This window comes from Perna viridis, chromosome 3 (genome assembly GCF_037379345.1).
Source record: "Perna viridis isolate PV_CMFRI_1.1 ecotype Kerala chromosome 3, ASM3737934v1, whole genome shotgun sequence".
NCBI lineage: Eukaryota > Metazoa > Mollusca > Bivalvia > Mytilida > Mytilidae > Perna > Perna viridis.
The window spans coordinates 47,257,299-47,279,329 of NC_142447.1; the positions used below are offsets into that span (position 1 = coordinate 47,257,299).

The window sequence follows — 22,031 nt, forward strand, 5'->3', positions numbered from 1 at the left end:
TTACCTCAATGAAATTTACAACTGTATGTAATCTTTTAATCAGCAATGTGACTACTCTGAACACAATACCAGTTTACTTCTGAACTTAAGAATTTAAAAATTACTGAAGAAACATTAATAACCAATCAGCTACATAAAATATATTCTAGCTAAAGCATTATAAGTAAGTTCAGAAAGATATAAAAGATGACTTTTTAAATCGTGCAATTTACACATTATAAATTTAAAAAAATATTTATAGAAATGTCTACATAAGTATTATAAATACTATTAACAAAAATAACTGGCAAATAAAAATGAATAGATTCAATCTAATATAATGCAATAATGTCATTTGATACCAGAAAAGGTGTATTTTTTAGTTCAATAAAACTAATATGAGGGAAAAGACATTGAATCATAGTATGATGCTTTCACCTGATAATAGTTGATCCTCTTTATTTATTTTCTGAAAAGTTCTAGTCTTGAGCTAGAGTTGTCTTTCTTGTCATATCAATTACATAAAGCACAAATATTTATCATTTGTATAAATAAAATGAATTTAGAAATTCCTATTGTAATTTGACAAATTTCTTTTCAAAGCCATACATTGTAAACAAATACTCATTAAATATTTCAAATACTCTGTTGGCAAAAAGTAATTTCCCACAAATCGAAAATAAACAATAACCTGCAGAAGGGTTTGGGGATAAAGAAGGTTTCTAGTCAAATCACAAACAACCCAAAGTCCCCTTGGTAAGAGAATCATAGACTACTTGACAATATAAACAAAAGGGTGTAAGATTATTTATGATACACCCAGTAACAGGATTTGAACAACTCAACATTGAAGGGAAAATAGCTCTGTGCATACTGTTGTGTTCCGCAGATTATTATATAGAAAGCAGTGTTCTATCCAATGTTACCAGTGTAATAATTTCTATAAATCAGACTGTGCAATAAATTCGGTCTCTTCAACTTTCTCCTGCCATACAGTCACAACTTTGATAATAATCCGTAAATCACTGAATTCAAAATTCGTGTTGAAAATATCAATAAATTATGAAGAAAATCTCTATAATAATTAGGATAATCAATTAGTTATCGTGAATAACCCAAATATGATCCTTCCTGCCAAGAATGCTTGAGGATTTAACTCGGGCACGGAAAAAGTTCCCCAAACTTTAAATCGAGGCATTCTTCGATACTTGTGATAATATTTTGGTTATTCACTCTTTCCAATTAATTATCCTATTAATATTCAATGAAACAAAGGTAAGAGATGATAAACTTGCTTTTACATATTTTTAAATATTTTTGGTGGTTTAAACAATCCAATAAAATTTGAGCAAAATTGGTTGAGCGGTTTCCGAGGAGTTGTCTCCATGGTGGTAAAAAAGGGGGAAAATGTTTTCCAATTTCCCCCCCTATTCTATTAAGAAGATGCTAAGTGTGATTTCACACTTCTCAGATTTGTGGCTAAATTGAATTCCAGATTTTGATAATTGATAATAGAAAAGTTTATAAACACTTTTGATATTCTACACAGCTTTCAAAGGGTACTTTTTCACATTTTTATATTAATTCAAATTATGAAATAAAGAAAAAAAACCCTAACAATAAGCAGATTTCATATTTCTTGATAAATCATGTGAATATTCCATTTTCACTAGTTTTTCACGATATTTCATATGGCAGTACATATAGTCTATGTAAATTAAAACATGTTGGTAAAGTCATTTAATTGATATATCTAGCTTCCAGAGAAATATTTTAACTCATTCTTTACTGACAAATCTAAATAATAAATATGAATTAATATTGATTAACAAGTGTACAAGAAGAATTTACTGCAAACACAATGTAATATAAGATGACAATCTTTGTAAATATAAAGTTTCTTCTCTTCTACTCAAATACTGTAAACCAAGAACAAGAAAATATATCACTGGAATAAGTGCCTCTTTAAGGAACACATGTTATGGTTTTAAACACAAAATTAAATTGATGCAAAATTTAATTTACATCATGAAAGGTACATTTAAGTACATTGTATTGACAAAAATGAGTTGGTTTACTGTAACATATAACTAATCTTTATAAAATGAATATGAAACAAAAAAATGTCATGGTTGTTTCTGAATTATGACAAACCATAATTGAAAAAATAAACATATCTTATTTGTACATAGTAAGTTTTCAAAATAAATTAAAAGGAGGCAAAGAAAAAAGATCATGTAATTTTGAGATATTTTTTATTCAAATTACAGGTGCAAATATATTCACAAAGTTGTATAAATATAAAATCCTGTAACCTTCAGACCATTCATTAACAAAATATTAAATGAACTAGCAAATCTAAGTTCAAATCACTGTAAAAACCATGAATCATATCAACAATAAATAGACTATAAAAATATCAATGTATCACATAATTACTTTGCATAGATAAAATGAATTTTATATGACACAAAATGCTATAGTTCAGTCCCTGTTGCAGTAGGCCTACATGCTATCAAATAATGTTGTAACTTTGTACTAGTTTGTAACAAATACTGCTGGTACTATACATATTGGCAGTCAAATAAATGGAAATCAGTATATATCCCATAACTAAATCCCAACAATCACACATGAAATAACATATTAGTTGTACTTTTGGTTGACTTTAATTTTCATAAGTAGAAACAGGGGTATAACTAAACATATTGCACCAGATATGTAACACACTTTCTCTCCAAAACTCCAGTAAACTGTAAGAAAAAGTAGAATCAAAAATGCTAATAAATATTTTTTTTGGTTGCTAATTATTTTGGAGTTCTGTAAATAATCACACAAGTATTTGTTGATACAGTAAAATCTGAAGAAACTGAACCTCTTTAATACTGCAGAAAATATTCAATATTAACAGGTCTTTGGTTTACAGTTTTCATAATTTATTTGAGTGCATATCAAAAAACTTTAAAATTGTCTGGTTTAGACAGGTTCATTGTATTTTTCATGGTTTTAATGATGCCCAATTGTACATCCTAACAAGATTTAGAGTTCATGTAAATTAAGTCTTTCTTTACTAATTTGATTTGTATTTTTTTATCTGGAAAGCTATTAACACTTACTTGTGGAGGTAACAATAGGGCCTGAAGCCCTAGCAAGAGCCCCTAATGACCTAAATACACCCATGATAACCCCTTTCTGGTCTGTTCCACCATACTGTGAGATCAGGGTAGTCAGGCATGGCACAACTGTAGCTGAAGCTATAAAATAAAATCATCATGTAATGATTTAATTTGATTTGTAACAAGCTCCCTGATTGGTTCATTTTCCTTAGGCAAGCCATGTTATTTTGTATAATCTCGTTTGGTACTGTCATGTCATTAAGGTTGATTGGTGTATAGTCAACAATTCAAATATTCCAAACCTAAATAATGTTTTATTTCTAACTAGGTCTAAATAATGGTAAAAATCTATATTTTATGAACCAAGTTATGTTTAAGAAATAAATCAAGGAACCACCATTTTATCACTGTTTTACCACAAGCTGGCCATTTATGTCGCATTGCTTTACTCCGAGTGACAGTGAGGTGTTAAATAACGGCATAAATGTCTAGTCTGTGGTAAAACAACGATACAATAGACTTTTTAAGATTTATTTTGATTATAGGACTAGCTCCTTCATATCTTTGAATAGACCCAGCCTATGTGTTGCACGAAATGTTGCTCATGAGTTTATCACTTTTTTACCATGGCTGTGGCCTAAAGAGCTTTGAAACACATCATATTAGAATTGCAAATAAACTTTAGGACAATTTTTGCATGTTAATAAACAGATTATGGTTTATGAAGGGTAAACTGTCCAAAATTTAGTTATTTCAGATAACTAGGTAAAAAATTTAAATGGTGTACCAACATACACTTGGCCTTGATTCCGAACTCTTCAATGAGTTATAATATAGCTGCATATAGTGTGGTTAAATCTGAATATGGTTTAAGAAAGAATAACATATAAGGAGCTGGATAACAAAGAAGTTTGAATCAGTAAAGAATTAAACATAATGAAATACTGCCTAAATTTCAGGGTTTGAGGTATTAAAAATCAATGATTAACATATCACACTCATGACATTTGAACCTACCAAAAGCAAACAGGAATAGTCCAGTATACATCACTTTAGCTGAATAGGCAAATGCCATTACAATAAAGGCTGGGATCAGTAAAGTCATTCCCTAAAACATTATAACGAATTAAGTAGCAGTAAGAATCATGCAAATTCTGTAATATTTGGTACACCCCAAAAAAGGCTATATATTTCTATTTTTTTTATCAAGTTGTTTTATGGGTTTACATACTGAAATGTATAATCATTCATTACAATTGGTCTGTTCTTAAGAGATAATTTACATTGAAAATTCAATAGTCTCTATTGTATTTCAGTGTCATTTGCAGTGCTATCTTCCTTAATTTTGAATTATGTAGTACATTCCATGTAATTAATATCTCCTAACAACAGGGATAACATGAAAAACTGGCATTGTTATAAAAAGATATAATTTAAACCAGAAAGCATTCAGTCTTTTTATATATTCATATATATGTCTCAGAATGTGATGACTTTATTTGCTACAATATTTTATCAGATCATAAAGGTTTGCTATACTTAAAACTCACAGTGTCTGAATTTGAAGTTTTACTAAAGAAATACCAGATAGTTTAAATCATCTCACCATTGTGGCAGTTCTGACTTCACTCCCAGATTGGATTCTTCTCACATAGCCTCCTAAAATGACAGAACAAATAAACAGTGCTTAAATATAAACTTAAATAACATAAAATAAACAATCAACTGCTTTTTACTGTTACTGTAGAATGCTATTGTCACCAATATTTCTCTACTTTTATTTCACATGAAAAGCTAGCAGATCCAATACTGGGTATATTTCACTGATTATCTCCCTTTACTAATGAAATACAGAGATCAAACAGCTAAGCTATCATTAAAAAAAAAGGCTTGGAATGTGAAATGTGCAAAAAGAGAACAAAATCAGTAAGTAAATCATGTGAAACAGCAGCTACTGACATGTTGCCAAAGGGAGATAAATGGTACAGAAATCCAATAATGGTAAACTGAAAATGAATGATCTGATAAACTAGTCATATGGGCCAAAACAAAATTCTGAATGATGGAGTAAAGGAGTTTCTGGTACATGAATTTTCTCATATCACAACAGAACGTGTAAAACGTTGGACCAAGCAGCTTCAAGTTTTATGTTTCTTCAAGAACAATTCAGATTTTATATGTCTCATCTAAAACTAACCTTGAACTAATGTCATGATCATCCCAATGAAGAAAAACATCTTGCCTTGTTGCATACTGTAAAAGAAATAATGGTTTTACAGGTAAATTGTCATAGAAACATATTCAAAATTGTGAAGTATCAAGAGATGTACACAATGTTCTCTTTGATTTAAATGCTCTCATGTGGTATAAAAAAGTGTAGTATGCATGTGCTCATTGTCAGTGTCTGTTTTGTGATTGAACACATTGTTAATATCCTTTATGGTTTTTTTTTTCACAACAGTTATATACATGTATGTTGATTTTTAAGCTCTCATATTTGCATTCCATAGCCAAACAAATGAATAAAATTAATTTTTACTCTTTTGTAAGTCAAGTCTTTGATAGTACAATGGTATTCTGCACATACTTACATGTACATCTATATGTGAACTAGAAACATTTAACTTTCAGGATTTGTTATAATCATATAGTTTAAATGTAAAGTTATGAAGAAAAACAATAGTTTTGACGTATATCCATAAATGAATGGTATCATTGTGAGGCTGATAGGGTAGGATGTGATATTCTATGGAGACATTCAGAAGAAAAAGTGTTCTGTTTATCCATAACGTCACATGTATTATGACAAAAAGCTGATATTTTAAAAAGGGAATATTTTAGCATCATGGCAGCAGCTGAGGCATGTCGTCAATGGCAAAAAATAATGTTGAATAACTGTTTTACCTATCATACTGTAGTCTATTATGTGTAAGGAATGTCAGTGTAAATTCTAATCCTGAGTAGAAAAATAAATACAAGAAATACACAACTCCTATTCTCTGCATTATCTGTATATCTACAAATATAAACAAATCTATTTAATTGACTATAACCATTATAAAGATGGCAAACGTTCATTTATATATTAGGGTCAGATTTAAGGAAATGATAAAACAGTTCCACTGATAATTAAATTGACATGGGAAAAAATGCATTCTAAATATCATCTTACGTTTATATCTTACATTATATGTTCAGACTTTGTTCTTAAATATAAAAATTATAATAATTTGCTACATAAAATCCTTTCAGGAATAATTGGGTACATTAAAAAAACCCTGACAGGCAGTTTGTTGTCAATAGGACAGGGATCACTAAGGTTAACAGGAAATTAATGCATGACCTAATTGAAAGTTAAAAACTCACACAAACAAGCACATCTTCCCAATGTTTCCATGTTTTAGATAAATGTACATAATAACAGCAGTGTAACTTACTTCTAATGCCTTATTTCAAGATGCATTGGCATAAAAGCAGTTATAAGAAATCATTATAATTTTACAAGAGATAGTAATTTGTCTTGAGTAAAGGGCACTCAACACTGTTAAGACATCAAGTTCACCTTTTTGCAACATTTTTGTGACAGATGAGAACTTGAACAATGAAACTGGGTTGATGAGATATGCCTTGTCTTGCCACCCAGTGGCAATGGATTTAGCCTGAAATTGAAGAAAATATATTGGTTTTCACAAAATTATGTGGCATCAGCAGTAAACAGTTTATATACTACACTCATTGTTTTGTTATTGTTTCTACACATGTATACTAGTACCTGGTACAAATAACAATTATGTAATGTCCATTCAAATACATGTGTCTGATGTAAATTTCTATAATCTATTTACCAATAGTCAAATAATCCAACAATATTGATTATGTAACAAGACACGAGTTCACAGATCTGATAATACCATACAAGCAGCTTCTTGTTAAAGATTTATTTTGTAGCAATGTTATTGCTTAATGCATGTCATCAGTAAATAAGTTGACATTGTAGTGACTTTGTAGTGTTTACTTGTATATCTTTTGAGAAAGCTGAAAGGTCTTATCTTAAATGGTAGGAAGGATTTCATGTCTTATTATGAATTATAGATAAAAAGAACGGATATGGTGAAATGCCACAAATGCACCGGCGAATAACCTAGGTAGCATTTGCATTGTGCCAAAGTGCATAAATGTAGTTGTCCTGTTTTGGTCATGCGACCAACCAGAATTCCTGAGAATGAAGTTTGTATGGTATATTTCTTACAAGCAGCACCTGGTACACTTTTAAGTTGAGATCTAAATCTTATTGGCCAGGAATCAGAATTATGGCATACAAGAATACATAAAATGGCCCATCCCTTAAAGAAGTAATTATGATATATTACATTGTTCACTTAGGTTCAGTTACTCACTCTCCTAGTGGCTGGTAATGTTTCTTTAAAAAACACCATAACAAATAATATATCTATCACAGCTAATGATAAGGCAAACAAAGCAGGTACTGTGTAGAAAGCTCCATGCTGTTGCCTGGCCCAGATAGAGAAACCAGCTCCAATCAGGGGACCAAACACAAAACCAATAGAGAAAGCTACTCCAATCAATGCCTGAAAAATAAAACCAATTTATAAAGCAAACAAGACAAGCCATGCTATCCATTTGTGTTGAAATATACTGGAAATAATGAACCGTAATGGAGGTTTAGCATGCTATAAAACCTGGTTTAACCCACCTTTCCATTATGAAATGCCTGAACCAAGTAAGGACCATTACGGTGGTTTTCAAACTTTCCAACTGTTCCTTTTGACTACTGCCTAGATATTTATCAGTTCAGTAATTTTGTTATTTTCCTTCAAATGCAGATAAGTGTAAAATAGTTTGACTATTTATAAACAATGTACAGTTGTATATGTTTCTGAGTGTGTTTATCCTTAATTATGCATTATAAGTTTTATTGTTTTATGATTATTAAGGTAATTAACACATCATTTGATACACATGATGACTACAAAAATCTATTGAATAAATTGATGGATTTGAAATGTGATACATGTACATCATTGCAGGTATATGTTAAACATCATATCCTCAATCAAAATCATGTATATTACATGCATAGACAGGCATGAAACCAGAGGTTTTGAAAAGGGAGAGTATAGGTTATTTTTGGTCCTTTATTATTCTGAATAATGTATAAAAATTAATATGGGGTTCAGATAGACAGAATAACTAATGGATGGATAAAGAGATTCCAATTAAAGGGCTAAAACCAGCTCTCAGATCTGCCAAAAAAACATTACAAAATAGAAATACATACATCAATCAATTATTATTAACTTTTTCAACCTCTTACTTATTGTTTTTTTTTCAACCATTTGTCAAAACATATTTCTAGTGTTTTTGTAGCAGTACTGAGTGTAAATTCTGGTATTTTTCCATGCATTTATCAATTTGAAGATCAAAATATGATAAAAGTGTTAGAAATATCAACAAAATACCCCCTTGTTCATGTTGAAGCAAAGGCAAAGAGAATATGGTTAGAATGAAAAACAGGATATTCACTATCCACAAACAAAGACTTGAACAATAACAACTGAAAAACAACACCATAATTATCAGAAAAATAATACACACAGAAACTTAAGAATAAATAAGCAACCTGTATTCCACTAACACCTGGGAGTATGGACCAAGTGTATTGGTCGGGTAAGTGTCCTCTGCCTTCTAGAAAAAAAATCTTATCTCATGGTAGAGGTGGTCACACCATAATGATCAACAATTTGTGATGTCAACCATGAAACTTTAAAGTGATGATTTTAGTCTTGTGTTAATATAATCTCTTCCCAATAGTTTATTTGAAAAATTCCCCAAAGTAAGTTAAAACTGATATTTACTAACACTTATACAACACCAAGAAACAATCAAATTGTTCTAGTATCTTTCATTACAATAATCTCACCATTCCTTTCCCTCTCCTTTCCTGGGGTAAGATATCAGCTACAATGGCAGTGGATAGACTAACATTTCCTTTACTCAGACCACCTAGGATTCTGGCAACTACAAACAATGTAAAGTTGTGTGACACAGCCCACAGGGCATAAGATCCTGCTACTCCTATCTATAAGAGAAATAAATGGAATATATTCAGATCAGTTCAATAAGGCTGATTATGTTGTAACAGTTAAGAACATTATAATGTGACCCAACATAGAACCTTTTGAATGTGAAACTGAGAACTACTGTTGTTTATAAATAGTGTTGAAACTTGCAACATTACTGGCATTGATCTCATAGTACTTAAATAAGGAAATATGAATAAACAGCTGTACTAAAGTAAACAATATCCTTGTACTACTTGGTTTTGGTTAATAAAGTTTAAGTCCTATAAGTTCTATTACTCTGAAACATACAAACAAATTGGAAATGGATGAAAAATACAAAAAGAAGACTTCTTTTTATGATTTTGTTGAAACAAAAAGCTTTTTAACACTATTTAAGTGTTTTGAACTATTGAATAATGCATGGACAGACAGGTTGTTGAATCATTAGAGATCGACAGCAGTACTATGATATGTCTTGCATATAATGGCAAAAAAATCCTATCAAATTATACTATACTGCAGTCAAACATTGCTCTAAGTATGACTCTGTAGCTACTCATATATTGTCCTTCATGGCTTATTTTTTTCTTTTGTTTGGCTATACCTTTTGTTGTATAGGAAATTGTTCATATGTTGATCTAATGAGTAATAATTTAATTTCATTTGAAACAAACTTTCTGATTGGTTGGTTCTCTTTGACCAAACCAGTATATTTTGTTCAACCTAGCTTGGTACTGTAAAGTTATAAACATGGTTTGGTTCAGACTTTGTAATCCAACTTATCCCAAATAAAATAACATTTTGATTACAAATCAATTATTAATAAAACGTCTATTGTCCATTAGAAATTAAAATATAAGGAATCTTTCTAATTTTTGGACAGATTAAAATACTCAATAACCTGTTTTTGGCCAGATAATGTTTAAACTGTTGTAAACCAACATTTGGCATAACCTGTTATAAAAATAGAACTCCCATAGATATTCCAGTTATTGCAGAAAAACAAAGTGTCTACAAATATTAATGACGGTGACAACATGGGCAATGTCAATCTAATTGTGTTATATGAGAGTAACCTAACTAACCATAGAAATCAATAAGATGGGTTTTCTACCATAGACATCTGAAGCAGCACCAACTACAGGAGAGGCAAGGAACTGGAGGAAGGAGAAGAGGGAACCTATAAATCCTGTCAAAAAGAGAGGAGGTAGAATGCATTGGGTTCGAAAGAATGTCAAAATTAAAAAAAAAAAAACATTCCTTCGTATTATGAAAGTAAAACTACTTTACATGTATGTAGGTATCAAAGAAAATTAAAACTGAAGTACATTGTCAATTCAATAATATCAATACTGTTTTGTTTTAAATTACATTTCTTTTCTTAGTTTTTGTTCCTTTTCATGACATCATATATTTAACATTATATCATAAGAGAATACATTTGTTTCCAAAAAATGACAATGTCCATAAAAAAATATGTTAAAAATGACAAACTTACAGGTGTTTGAATAAATTTGAGAACTAAGTCTTCTATTCAGAAACTACTAGAATGCAATAACATAATCAAGAGAAATAATGAAAGATAATCTTAAATCTACAATCAGCTTCTCCTATACCTACCCCCAAACAGAACTGAATTCCATCGTGGTGTGTCAGGAGCACCAACAAATTCACGGAAACCAGTTACTGAGTTCTTCATCACTTCATACAGTCCTCCCTGAAATATTTATTTTTTTATTAGAGGCTATAACTGGTGAAAAAACAACTGATGATCAGTTCATAATTTATTTGTACAATGTATGTTTTAAATGGTTGTAAATTAGGGGGTCAAATTGCATTGTTGAAAATAAAAATGTTCATACTAATTCAACATATACATTGTATCTCTTAAATGGCAGCTGATGATTTTGTGGTAGTGTGTGTACATGTAATTTAAATTGAAATATGTTGATCTTTTGGTAACAGATAAAAAAAATGTACAGCAACTACAATCTAAAAATTGGAAATGAAAAGGGACAATAATTCTGAAACAATTAATGAAATAAAAGCCATAATCTACCTTGACCAGTATTTTTTAACCTAATGCACTGTGTAAAAGTTACTTTAAATTTGGTTGAAAGAATTTTTTACTACATGTATCATCTGAAAACTAACAGTGTGATAGAAGGGCAAACAGACAAAGATGACAATCACTACACATTTATAAGCAGGATAAGCAGGAATACAATTAAAAAAAACATTAGTAAGAAGAATCAGAATACTTAAAGCATACACATTTGCATTCTTTAAAAAAACTTTATACACAAATAAGAAGTGGCCCCCATACCAATTTCTGTGAAAATTAATCCCATCTAAGATTTTTATTGCTACTAATCCTTCACTAAAGTCTGAATGAAATCTAAAAATAGAAACGCAATCCAGGCAACAAGCCTAAATCACTGAATTTTTACTACGTTCCCTGCCCCAAAAAGTGATCCCCCTTAACCAATTTATGTACAAATCGATCACATGCAAGATTTTATTGCTACTAACTATTCACAAGGTCAGGAAAGGGTGGGGGTACTATCCAGGCCACAATAAGTTGTGATGGACAGACAGATGGACTGAAGGGTAAAAAACATACCCCTGCTATTTCATTTCGTGGGTTATAATATTTTATCTATTTTTGATTCCCAGGCATTTGAAGCCTTTTAATAGACTAAGCCAAAAGCTTTCATATTTACTTGCTTTCAACACTTACAATGTACATGTATATGAAATCAAATTTGCTTAGAAATTTACTATGAACACAATACAAAGTGATAGTACTATTATATTCTTATGAAAATTTCTTATTGCTAACTCAACTTTAGTAAAACAATAAGACAATAAACAAATTACCTTGTCATGTTCTCCATAGTAATCCAGTAAGGATGGCAACAATGGCAGAATCAAGGTGAAGGACAAAAGGTCAAGGACAAGAGAAATAAACAACATGAACAACATCTTGTTTTCTCCACCTGATGAACTTTGACCTGTCTTCCCCTGGTCTGTTGATACTCCATTCTGTCTTCCTTGCTTCATGGCTGCAAATGTTACCCCTTCTTACTGACACACAAATTCTGAAAGAAGAAAATATATGTCAGAGTCTGTATTTTTAAAGTGTATATATGTATATTATGTCACAAAATGTTTTATCTAGAGAACAGCTTGTAACCCACTCAATACATACTGTAACAATCAAATCAAAGAAGGTCAATCAAAAAGTAGAATTACTGTTCAAACAAAAAACGTTCTTCTACTATAAAGACCCTCTCTGATAAACAAATGTGCTCGCTAGGAATACATTGTATGATGGATTGTTTTTCCCGTGGGCAACAAATTAAAATCATATGGATTATGGTTGCTTATTAATCTATTATTTTATATATTCTGAATAGTAATTATATAACAGCTGTTGATATACTTCATACAAAGACAAATACATTTGTATATATTATCAATTTACCATAATGATGTCATTAAGCTGTTTATTCCAACTTCACGAATTACAAATTATAATGTCAAGGTAAAAGTTGACCTAACAATAGTTGTGGTTTTTCACTAAGAAATCAAAAATTAAAACCTTTTTTGTTTTTTATAAATCTATAATATTTATATAATGTACGTTTGATAAAATAATCAAGAAAATATATAGTATTATAGCACATTAAATATGTGTACAAGTTTGTCTTCCTTGTCACAGTACAATTTACATGAAAAATTACATCGATCTTTTGTTTATTGAGATTGAGTGTTCTTTCCCAGCCTTTGAAGTCAGCAAATCTTCTTGTGTACAAAATTATAATACAAGTATTCAATAACTGCTTCAATCATGCAAATGTTGATTGAATTACTGGTAACATACAACACAGGAAATCAATCAATCTTTGTCCAATGACTTCCATTAATGTACTAGTACTACAACTTGTACAAGTACATTGTAAATGTACATGGTTTAAACAAAACTTTCAAATTATTCAACTGTATGTACAAGGACATTTCTTAATATCAAATCCTAAAATTTATCATCAAAATTTCTAATACATGTAAGTATTTTTAATATTCAAATTAGAATTAATTTCAAAAGAGTATACATGTACATGTAATCAAGTTGTAAAACTTCATGTATTAGTGTTGTAAGTATGCAAATTAAAACTGACTGAAAAAGTAATAAAAAAAAGAGAAAAAATTACCTAAATTTAGTTGTCAATATGTGCACTCGTTCTAATTTACATGGTAACACATGAATATCAGCACATATCTATACATGTACATGTATACATTTTACCTAATATATTAAAAAAACAATTCTGTTCTGTATTGACATAAATTGACAATTGAAATTGGAGAGCAAGCAACAATAACCATTCAATTCATTATCATATATATTATCTTATATCAACTTATTTTATTAAAGTATTACAAAGAAACATTCATATTCATGTACATGTAATTCCAAATAATACATGTTCACTGTTTAAAAACACTGAAAAAAAATTACCGATACACATCAATTTAAACTAACAAATTTATATTTTACTCACTTTCAACACTGTTCAAGGTTTTTAACTTAGAAAAAATTAAATGGATTTGAGGAAAAGGATCTAATATTTACTTACTCAAGCTGAAAGGCTTCAACCTATGCAATTCTCATACGTGGGTCTAACTGAGTGACGTAAAATTTGACAATACAACACCAAAATGGCCCTAAGTCATGTCTTGTCAATATGATCATTAAGATGAAACCTCTTCTTAAGTTACAAATTAATGTCTATAATAATTTTCTAGTTAACATAAAAATCATGATATTATAAAACCTGCTTATACAAATTTATCTTGATAAATTACCACTTTCTTACTTAAGCATGTTCTGAAGCATTCAAACCATAAAATGTACCGGTAATCTTTTACACGTACAATAAAGTGATGGATGATGACAAATCAAATTATTGTGACAAATGGAAACTAATTTGAATGTTTAAAAAATTATGTGAAACAGTGTTAAACTTAAGAAAAAATAAAACATGATACATGTACATGTAGTTAGGGATCAAAATTAGCAGTTGCTCAGTAGCCCATGGTTACTAGATTTCAGGTGGGCTACCAAACCTTTTGGTAAAATTAAGTTGAACCTATAGCAAATATTAAATAAAAATGTGGTCCATACTACCAGCTTGTCTCTCCTCATTTTTACCCCTGCTGTACCCAGCACAACTGCATGCACACATGTAGTACCAATGTTACTACATGTCTTACTGCTTGATACATGTGTATGACTGTAAAGTTTAAACTCTTCACAATTGGAGCTAAGACCCCTGGAATTATTTTTGTTGAAATCAAAATATGTCCCTTTGGGATCTGATCTGGACCTCACTTAAAATGATCATGTAGTTCAATACAGAAGAAATGAATATAGTTATGCCCAGCTGTTCACACATAAAGCACATTATGAAACAATATACCAAAAATTGAAATCACATTTAGATTCAGCATGTTACATGTACATGTTTATCAAGAACAACAAATATTCAATTTGGATTGAAATCTAAGTATTTTTTAAATCTTGCATGAAGCATTTTGAAGATAGTGAGCAATACTGGGAAATCCCACCTTTTTTACGAAATACAGGTTTGATATTGTTAAGTATACATGTATATAAATTATACAGTTTTACATTTTCTAATAACGTGCCAGAATTGTTTATTAATGTATGAATGTTCATTTTCAGGCTTGTTGGGAAAGCGTCAAACAAACGCATATTTACAAATGTAGATGAAACAAAAAACAACAAAAACTAATGGATAAATTATTTATGGTACTATCAGTTTATTATATCAAAGCAGTGATGATCACACAAAGGGGAACAACCCTTAAGCAGAACTACTTTTCTAGACTATATTCTCATATTCATGATTATATTGTATTTGCACATTTTCTAAAATCATTGAAATCATTGTATTAATTTTTTCTAACCAAGAGGGTCCATGATTGGTGAATAAATCTACATATATCTCAACTTTTCTCATCTTATTTTAATACAGTAAAAAACTCCAAAAACGGAAAATCAAAAAATGAGAAATACATAACAATTGATGAGGGAGATGTTATTTTCCAAAGTATCATGAAAATGCCTTACAGGTGTAACCACTACTGGGTTACATGTGTATAATTCAAAAACAGCAAAATCAACCCCCTTTTTTATGAACAAAGTCCTATAAATCTAAATCATAAAATCTGATAGGGTAAGGTACATTTATGGGTGAAACTGGCCCCCTAATATTTGTGAAATTGATGTTTGAGTCACAGAAACTATTACTTGCTGAATAAAAATGTTAAATCTGAAGCTTAATTGTCTATATTCATTACTTAATGTATCTGTACTGCACAACTAATTAAAAAAATTTGATATGGAAATGTTGGTTGGGTGTTGAACTTCATTAAGTCCCTTACAAAAACACAGATCAGTGATGTTCTATTGCCATGATTAGAAATTCAACCTAATAGGGGGCAAAAACACCCCTAAGTGTACCTAGGCTTTTACAAAAATTTAAATACAAATTAAAAATTCACCAAAATTTCATTGACATTGATACAAGGGTTTTTGACCTACAAGTACAATGTACATGTAACATAAAATTACCCCATTTTTAAAAACATTAAGTCCCATAACTCAAAAAAGAAAATTTATAAAAATGAAAAGGGAGATTGCATTAGGGACTTAATATTGCAGGGACTGGTCATTCCTAACAAAGTCTATATAATGTTTAAAAATAACTGCCTCCAGGACTTTATACTGATTAAACTTAAAGCCTATAAGATTTACATTTGACATATATGAATACTGGGAGGAGAAGAGAAATTATTCAGGATTTTAGTTATATAAGTTATAAAATTGACTAATTGATAATGACAAAGTTATGATGAATGATGAAAATACAGAGAAAGAATTTGGCTAAACCTAATGGTTTTGGAGATACATGTATATGAGAAAATCTTCTGACTTAACTTCTTTGTTCTATTTTTAGTAACAGCAACCATGTTTTTCCACAAATCAAAAATCTTTACATCAGTTCATTTCAAGATACCCCAAAGAATATTCATACCAAGTCCCCAATGTTCTATATTTAGTAATGGTGTCCATGTTTATCAATAGATCAAAAATCCCCAAATCAGTTCTATGAAGAATACCCAAAGTAACATTCATACCAAGTTTGGTTCAAATTGGTCTAGCAGCGTGAGAGGAGAAGAGATATGAAAAATTGTTAATGACAACGACGACAGACGACGAAGACAACGGATGCCAAGTGATGGCAATAGCTCACATGGCCTTTGGCCAGGTCAGCTAAAAATGGGACTGCATTTTTTAGTTAAGTATTGTGTGAAGTGTGAAAGGCAGGTCTAATCTCTTTTCAGTATTCAGTGTTGGACTGTCTGGGTTTTTTTATTTGGCCGCCCACTGAATCCCTTATCAATGCTACAAATTTCTTTATGGAAAATTAGGTGGCCAAATCAGAAAATAGCTTGACACTGAATTCCATAAGGGATAAAAAAAAAGGGGGGGGCCTTCTATCAAAATCCTTGCATGAATGCAATTCAATGGATAAATAATAACCGTTAAGTATTTGATTATCAATAATGGCTGTAAAAATAATTCAATTTGCCATTTATGTTAATGGTTTTCACCTTTCAACCTTACATCTTTATCATAAAAATACATACATAAATTCTAAAAGATATAACCATCTCAGAATTTACATTCTAACCAAAAATTTACCGGTGTAGGATACACAATACTGTCAATACCCACACGCGTGCATTTCCAGTAACAAACTTCTTAGAAGATATAAATTAAGATTTGGGTTCTTTGGCCTTATAATTGAATAGGTAAGTAAACTTATAATTATATAAATAGACCTACTGTTCAAATCATCACGACTTGAATTTGGGTTCCGTTCTTATTTTTGACTTCCTAATTATTCACGTGGAAATGTAAACAAATGTAACGCTTGTTTAAATCACTTTGCGCGATCCGGTTTGGAAATTTCGCTCCGACCATTGGCCCGTTAAATTAGATACTATTAGTATATAAACGTCAAACTGCACTCCAACACTGGACAAGTCACAAGCAAAATAAGGAACTTTCCACTTCCCATTTGTTATTTTTGATATACATGCATAGCTTCCTGATGAAAGTTATCTCTAACCGAATACGAGAACGACCATTAGATGCTTATAATTAGGGGGCATGGCAATTTTTTTCAGGTCAGAAATTTTATTTTCACCTGGTGCAAATCAGATTATTTATTTTCATCATAACCTTGGCTAGATTATTTATTTTGAGTCTAATTTTTCTCTATGAAAATTTAAATGTGCATATATGGGTTACCAAAATATGTGGTTTGGGTTCTAAATCAAAGCATGTGTTATTTTCCATGTTTATTATTAAAGACATTGTAAAATGAAGTTCATTCTCAATGATACAAGGCATAGTCTCTACTATATCCGACAGGTGGCATTCCTGGACCTGAAATACTAGTATGTCCCAATTTAGCGGGAAAAGGGACTTTTTAGGGGACAGATTCGTATGTCTATGTATATGAATGAAATCTACAATTGCAATATTCAACTAAACATTACCCCAGTAAAGTCATTTATGACAATTATGTACAGGCTAAAAACCACTAATTCCACTTTCCATAGGCTTCTATCCTAATTTCACAATATTCAATGGCTTCTCTGGACTTTACCTTAACTTTAACCTGCAGAGGACTATATATCAGCATGATTCTACATATGTCAGCTCACAATCCTCAGAATGGCATGTGGGGTTAGCAGACTTGCAGTGCAGTACTGGTCACCGGAAGTGAAGGGTCTATAAATAGCATGGGAAATCCCAGTGTTTTCACAAGATAGCGGTATATTTAAAAATCATTATGGAGATTAGGCTTCACCTCACAAGAAGCAAAATGCACCTATAAAATATACAGAAATGTTTTTCCTTTCAGAAACTGTTTAAATTTTTTAAATAAGATGAGAACTTTTTTCACAGCACTATGAGGAACAGGGGTAATTTCTGCGTAGGACTATTTTTGCAGAGGACTATATATCAGCATGATTCTACATATGTCAGCTCACAATCCTCAGAATGGCATGTGGGGTTAGCAGACTTGCAGTGCAGTACTGGTCACCGGAAGTGAAGGGTCTATAAATAGCATGGGAAATCCCAGTGTTTTCACAAGATAGCGGTATATTTAAAAATCATTATGGAGATTAGGCTTCACCTCACAAGAAGCAAAATGCACCTATAAAATATACAGAAATGTTTTTCCTTTCAGAAACTGTTTAAATTTTTTAAATAAGATGAGAACTTTTTTCACAGCACTATGAGGAACAGGGGTAATTTCTGCGTAGGACTATTTTTGCAGAGGACTATATATCAGCATGATTCTACATATGTCAGCTCACAATCCTCAGAATGGCATGTGGGGTTAGCAGACTTGCAGTGCAGTACTGGTCACCGGAAGTGAAGGGTCTATAAATAGCATGGGAAATCCCAGTGTTTTCACAAGATAGCGGTATATTTAAAAATCATTATGGAGATTAGGCTTCACCTCACAAGAAGCAAAATGCACCTATAAAATATACAGAAATGTTTTTCCTTTCAGAAACTGTTTAAATTTTTTAAATAAGATGAGAACTTTTTTCACAGCACTATGAGGAACAGGGGTAATTTCTGCGTAGGACTATTTTTGCAGAGGACTATATATCAGCATGATTCTACATATGTCAGCTCACAATCCTCAGAATGGCATGTGGGGTTAGCAGACTTGCAGTGCAGTACTGGTCACCGGAAGTGAAGGGTCTATAAATAGCATGGGAAATCCCAGTGTTTTCACAAGATAGCGGTATATTTAAAAATCATTATGGAGATTAGGCTTCACCTCACAAGAAGCAAAATGCACCTATAAAATATACAGAAATGTTTTTCCTTTCAGAAACTGTTTAAATTTTTTAAATAAGATGAGAACTTTTTTCACAGCACTATGAGGAACAGGGGTAATTTCTGCGTAGGACTATTTTTGCAGAGGACTATATATCAGCATGATTCTACATATGTCAGCTCACAATCCTCAGAATGGCATGTGGGGTTAGCAGACTTGCAGTGCAGTACTGGTCACCGGAAGTGAAGGGTCTATAAATAGCATGGGAAATCCCAGTGTTTTCACAAGATAGCGGTATATTTAAAAATCATTATGGAGATTAGGCTTCACCTCACAAGAAGCAAAATGCACCTATAAAATATACAGAAATGTTTTTCCTTTCAGAAACTGTTTAAATTTTTTAAATAAGATGAGAACTTTTTTCACAGCACTATGAGGAACAGGGGTAATTTCTGCGTAGGACTATTTTTGCAGAGGACTATATATCAGCATGATTCTACATATGTCAGCTCACAATCCTCAGAATGGCATGTGGGGTTAGCAGACTTGCAGTGCAGTACTGGTCACCGGAAGTGAAGGGTCTATAAATAGCATGGGAAATCCCAGTGTTTTCACAAGATAGCGGTATATTTAAAAATCATTATGGAGATTAGGCTTCACCTCACAAGAAGCAAAATGCACCTATAAAATATACAGAAATGTTTTTCCTTTCAGAAACTGTTTAAATTTTTTAAATAAGATGAGAACTTTTTTCACAGCACTATGAGGAACAGGGGTAATTTCTGCGTAGGACTATTTTTGCAGAGGACTATATATCAGCATGATTCTACATATGTCAGCTCACAATCCTCAGAATGGCATGTGGGGTTAGCAGACTTGCAGTGCAGTACTGGTCACCGGAAGTGAAGGGTCTATAAATAGCATGGGAAATCCCAGTGTTTTCACAAGATAGCGGTATATTTAAAAATCATTATGGAGATTAGGCTTCACCTCACAAGAAGCAAAATGCACCTATAAAATATACAGAAATGTTTTTCCTTTCAGAAACTGTTTAAATTTTTTAAATAAGATGAGAACTTTTTTCACAGCACTATGAGGAACAGGGGTAATTTCTGCGTAGGACTATTTTTGCAGAGGACTATATATCAGCATGATTCTACATATGTCAGCTCACAATCCTCAGAATGGCATGTGGGGTTAGCAGACTTGCAGTGCAGTACTGGTCACCGGAAGTGAAGGGTCTATAAATAGCATGGGAAATCCCAGTGTTTTCACAAGATAGCGGTATATTTAAAAATCATTATGGAGATTAGGCTTCACCTCACAAGAAGCAAAATGCACCTATAAAATATACAGAAATGTTTTTCCTTTCAGAAACTGTTTAAATTTTTTAAATAAGATGAGAACTTTTTTCACAGCACTATGAGGAACAGGGGTAATTTCTGCGTAGGACTATTTTTGCAGAGGACTATATATCAGCATGATTCTACATATGTCAGCTCACAATCCTCAGAATGGCATGTGGGGTTAGCAGACTTGCAGTGCAGTACTGGTCACCGGAAGTGAAGGGTCTATAAATAGCATGGGAAATCCCAGTGTTTTCACAAGATAGCGGTATATTTAAAAATCATTATGGAGATTAGGCTTCACCTCACAAGAAGCAAAATGCACCTATAAAATATACAGAAATGTTTTTCCTTTCAGAAACTGTTTAAATTTTTTAAATAAGATGAGAACTTTTTTCACAGCACTATGAGGAACAGGGGTAATTTCTGCGTAGGACTATTTTTGCAGAGGACTATATATCAGCATGATTCTACATATGTCAGCTCACAATCCTCAGAATGGCATGTGGGGTTAGCAGACTTGCAGTGCAGTACTGGTCACCGGAAGTGAAGGGTCTATAAATAGCATGGGAAATCCCAGTGTTTTCACAAGATAGCGGTATATTTAAAAATCATTATGGAGATTAGGCTTCACCTCACAAGAAGCAAAATGCACCTATAAAATATACAGAAATGTTTTTCCTTTCAGAAACTGTTTAAATTTTTTAAATAAGATGAGAACTTTTTTCACAGCACTATGAGGAACAGGGGTAATTTCTGCGTAGGACTATTTTTGCAGAGGACTATATATCAGCATGATTCTACATATGTCAGCTCACAATCCTCAGAATGGCATGTGGGGTTAGCAGACTTGCAGTGCAGTACTGGTCACCGGAAGTGAAGGGTCTATAAATAGCATGGGAAATCCCAGTGTTTTCACAAGATAGCGGTATATTTAAAAATCATTATGGAGATTAGGCTTCACCTCACAAGAAGCAAAATGCACCTATAAAATATACAGAAATGTTTTTCCTTTCAGAAACTGTTTAAATTTTTTAAATAAGATGAGAACTTTTTTCACAGCACTATGAGGAACAGGGGTAATTTCTGCGTAGGACTATTTTTGCAGAGGACTATATATCAGCATGATTCTACATATGTCAGCTCACAATCCTCAGAATGGCATGTGGGGTTAGCAGACTTGCAGTGCAGTACTGGTCACCGGAAGTGAAGGGTCTATAAATAGCATGGGAAATCCCAGTGTTTTCACAAGATAGCGGTATATTTAAAAATCATTATGGAGATTAGGCTTCACCTCACAAGAAGCAAAATGCACCTATAAAATATACAGAAATGTTTTTCCTTTCAGAAACTGTTTAAATTTTTTAAATAAGATGAGAACTTTTTTCACAGCACTATGAGGAACAGGGGTAATTTCTGCGTAGGACTATTTTTGCAGAGGACTATATATCAGCATGATTCTACATATGTCAGCTCACAATCCTCAGAATGGCATGTGGGGTTAGCAGACTTGCAGTGCAGTACTGGTCACCGGAAGTGAAGGGT

The 22,031-nt window shown here is 31.8% G+C and overlaps 1 protein-coding gene across 3 annotated transcripts; it reads right to left on the bottom strand.

Annotated features, from left to right (window-relative positions):
* Positions 1–2,217: 2,217 nt before the first annotated feature.
* LOC148622627 (solute carrier family 75 member 1-like) lies at positions 2,218–17,203 on the bottom strand. Of its 3 annotated transcripts, none has more exons than XM_088572575.1 (13): positions 17,118–17,203; positions 12,059–12,279; positions 10,799–10,895; positions 10,264–10,367; positions 9,037–9,195; positions 7,493–7,684; positions 6,658–6,754; positions 6,000–6,111; positions 5,293–5,348; positions 4,702–4,754; positions 4,113–4,203; positions 3,096–3,233; positions 2,218–2,732 (listed from the first exon to the last, which is right to left on the bottom strand). In XM_088572575.1, exons 2-13 carry the CDS (start codon positions 12,239–12,241, stop codon positions 2,626–2,628), a joined length of 1,389 nt encoding a protein of 462 aa, XP_088428701.1. In that variant the 5' UTR covers positions 12,242–12,279; positions 17,118–17,203; the 3' UTR covers positions 2,218–2,625. The 3 variants fall into 3 exon arrangements, with proteins under 3 accessions (XP_088428701.1, XP_088428702.1, XP_088428703.1); XM_088572576.1 differs by lacking the exon at positions 17,118–17,203 and adding an exon at positions 16,974–17,100; XM_088572577.1 differs by lacking the exon at positions 17,118–17,203 and adding an exon at positions 12,390–12,512.
* Positions 17,204–22,031: the final 4,828 nt, after the last annotated feature.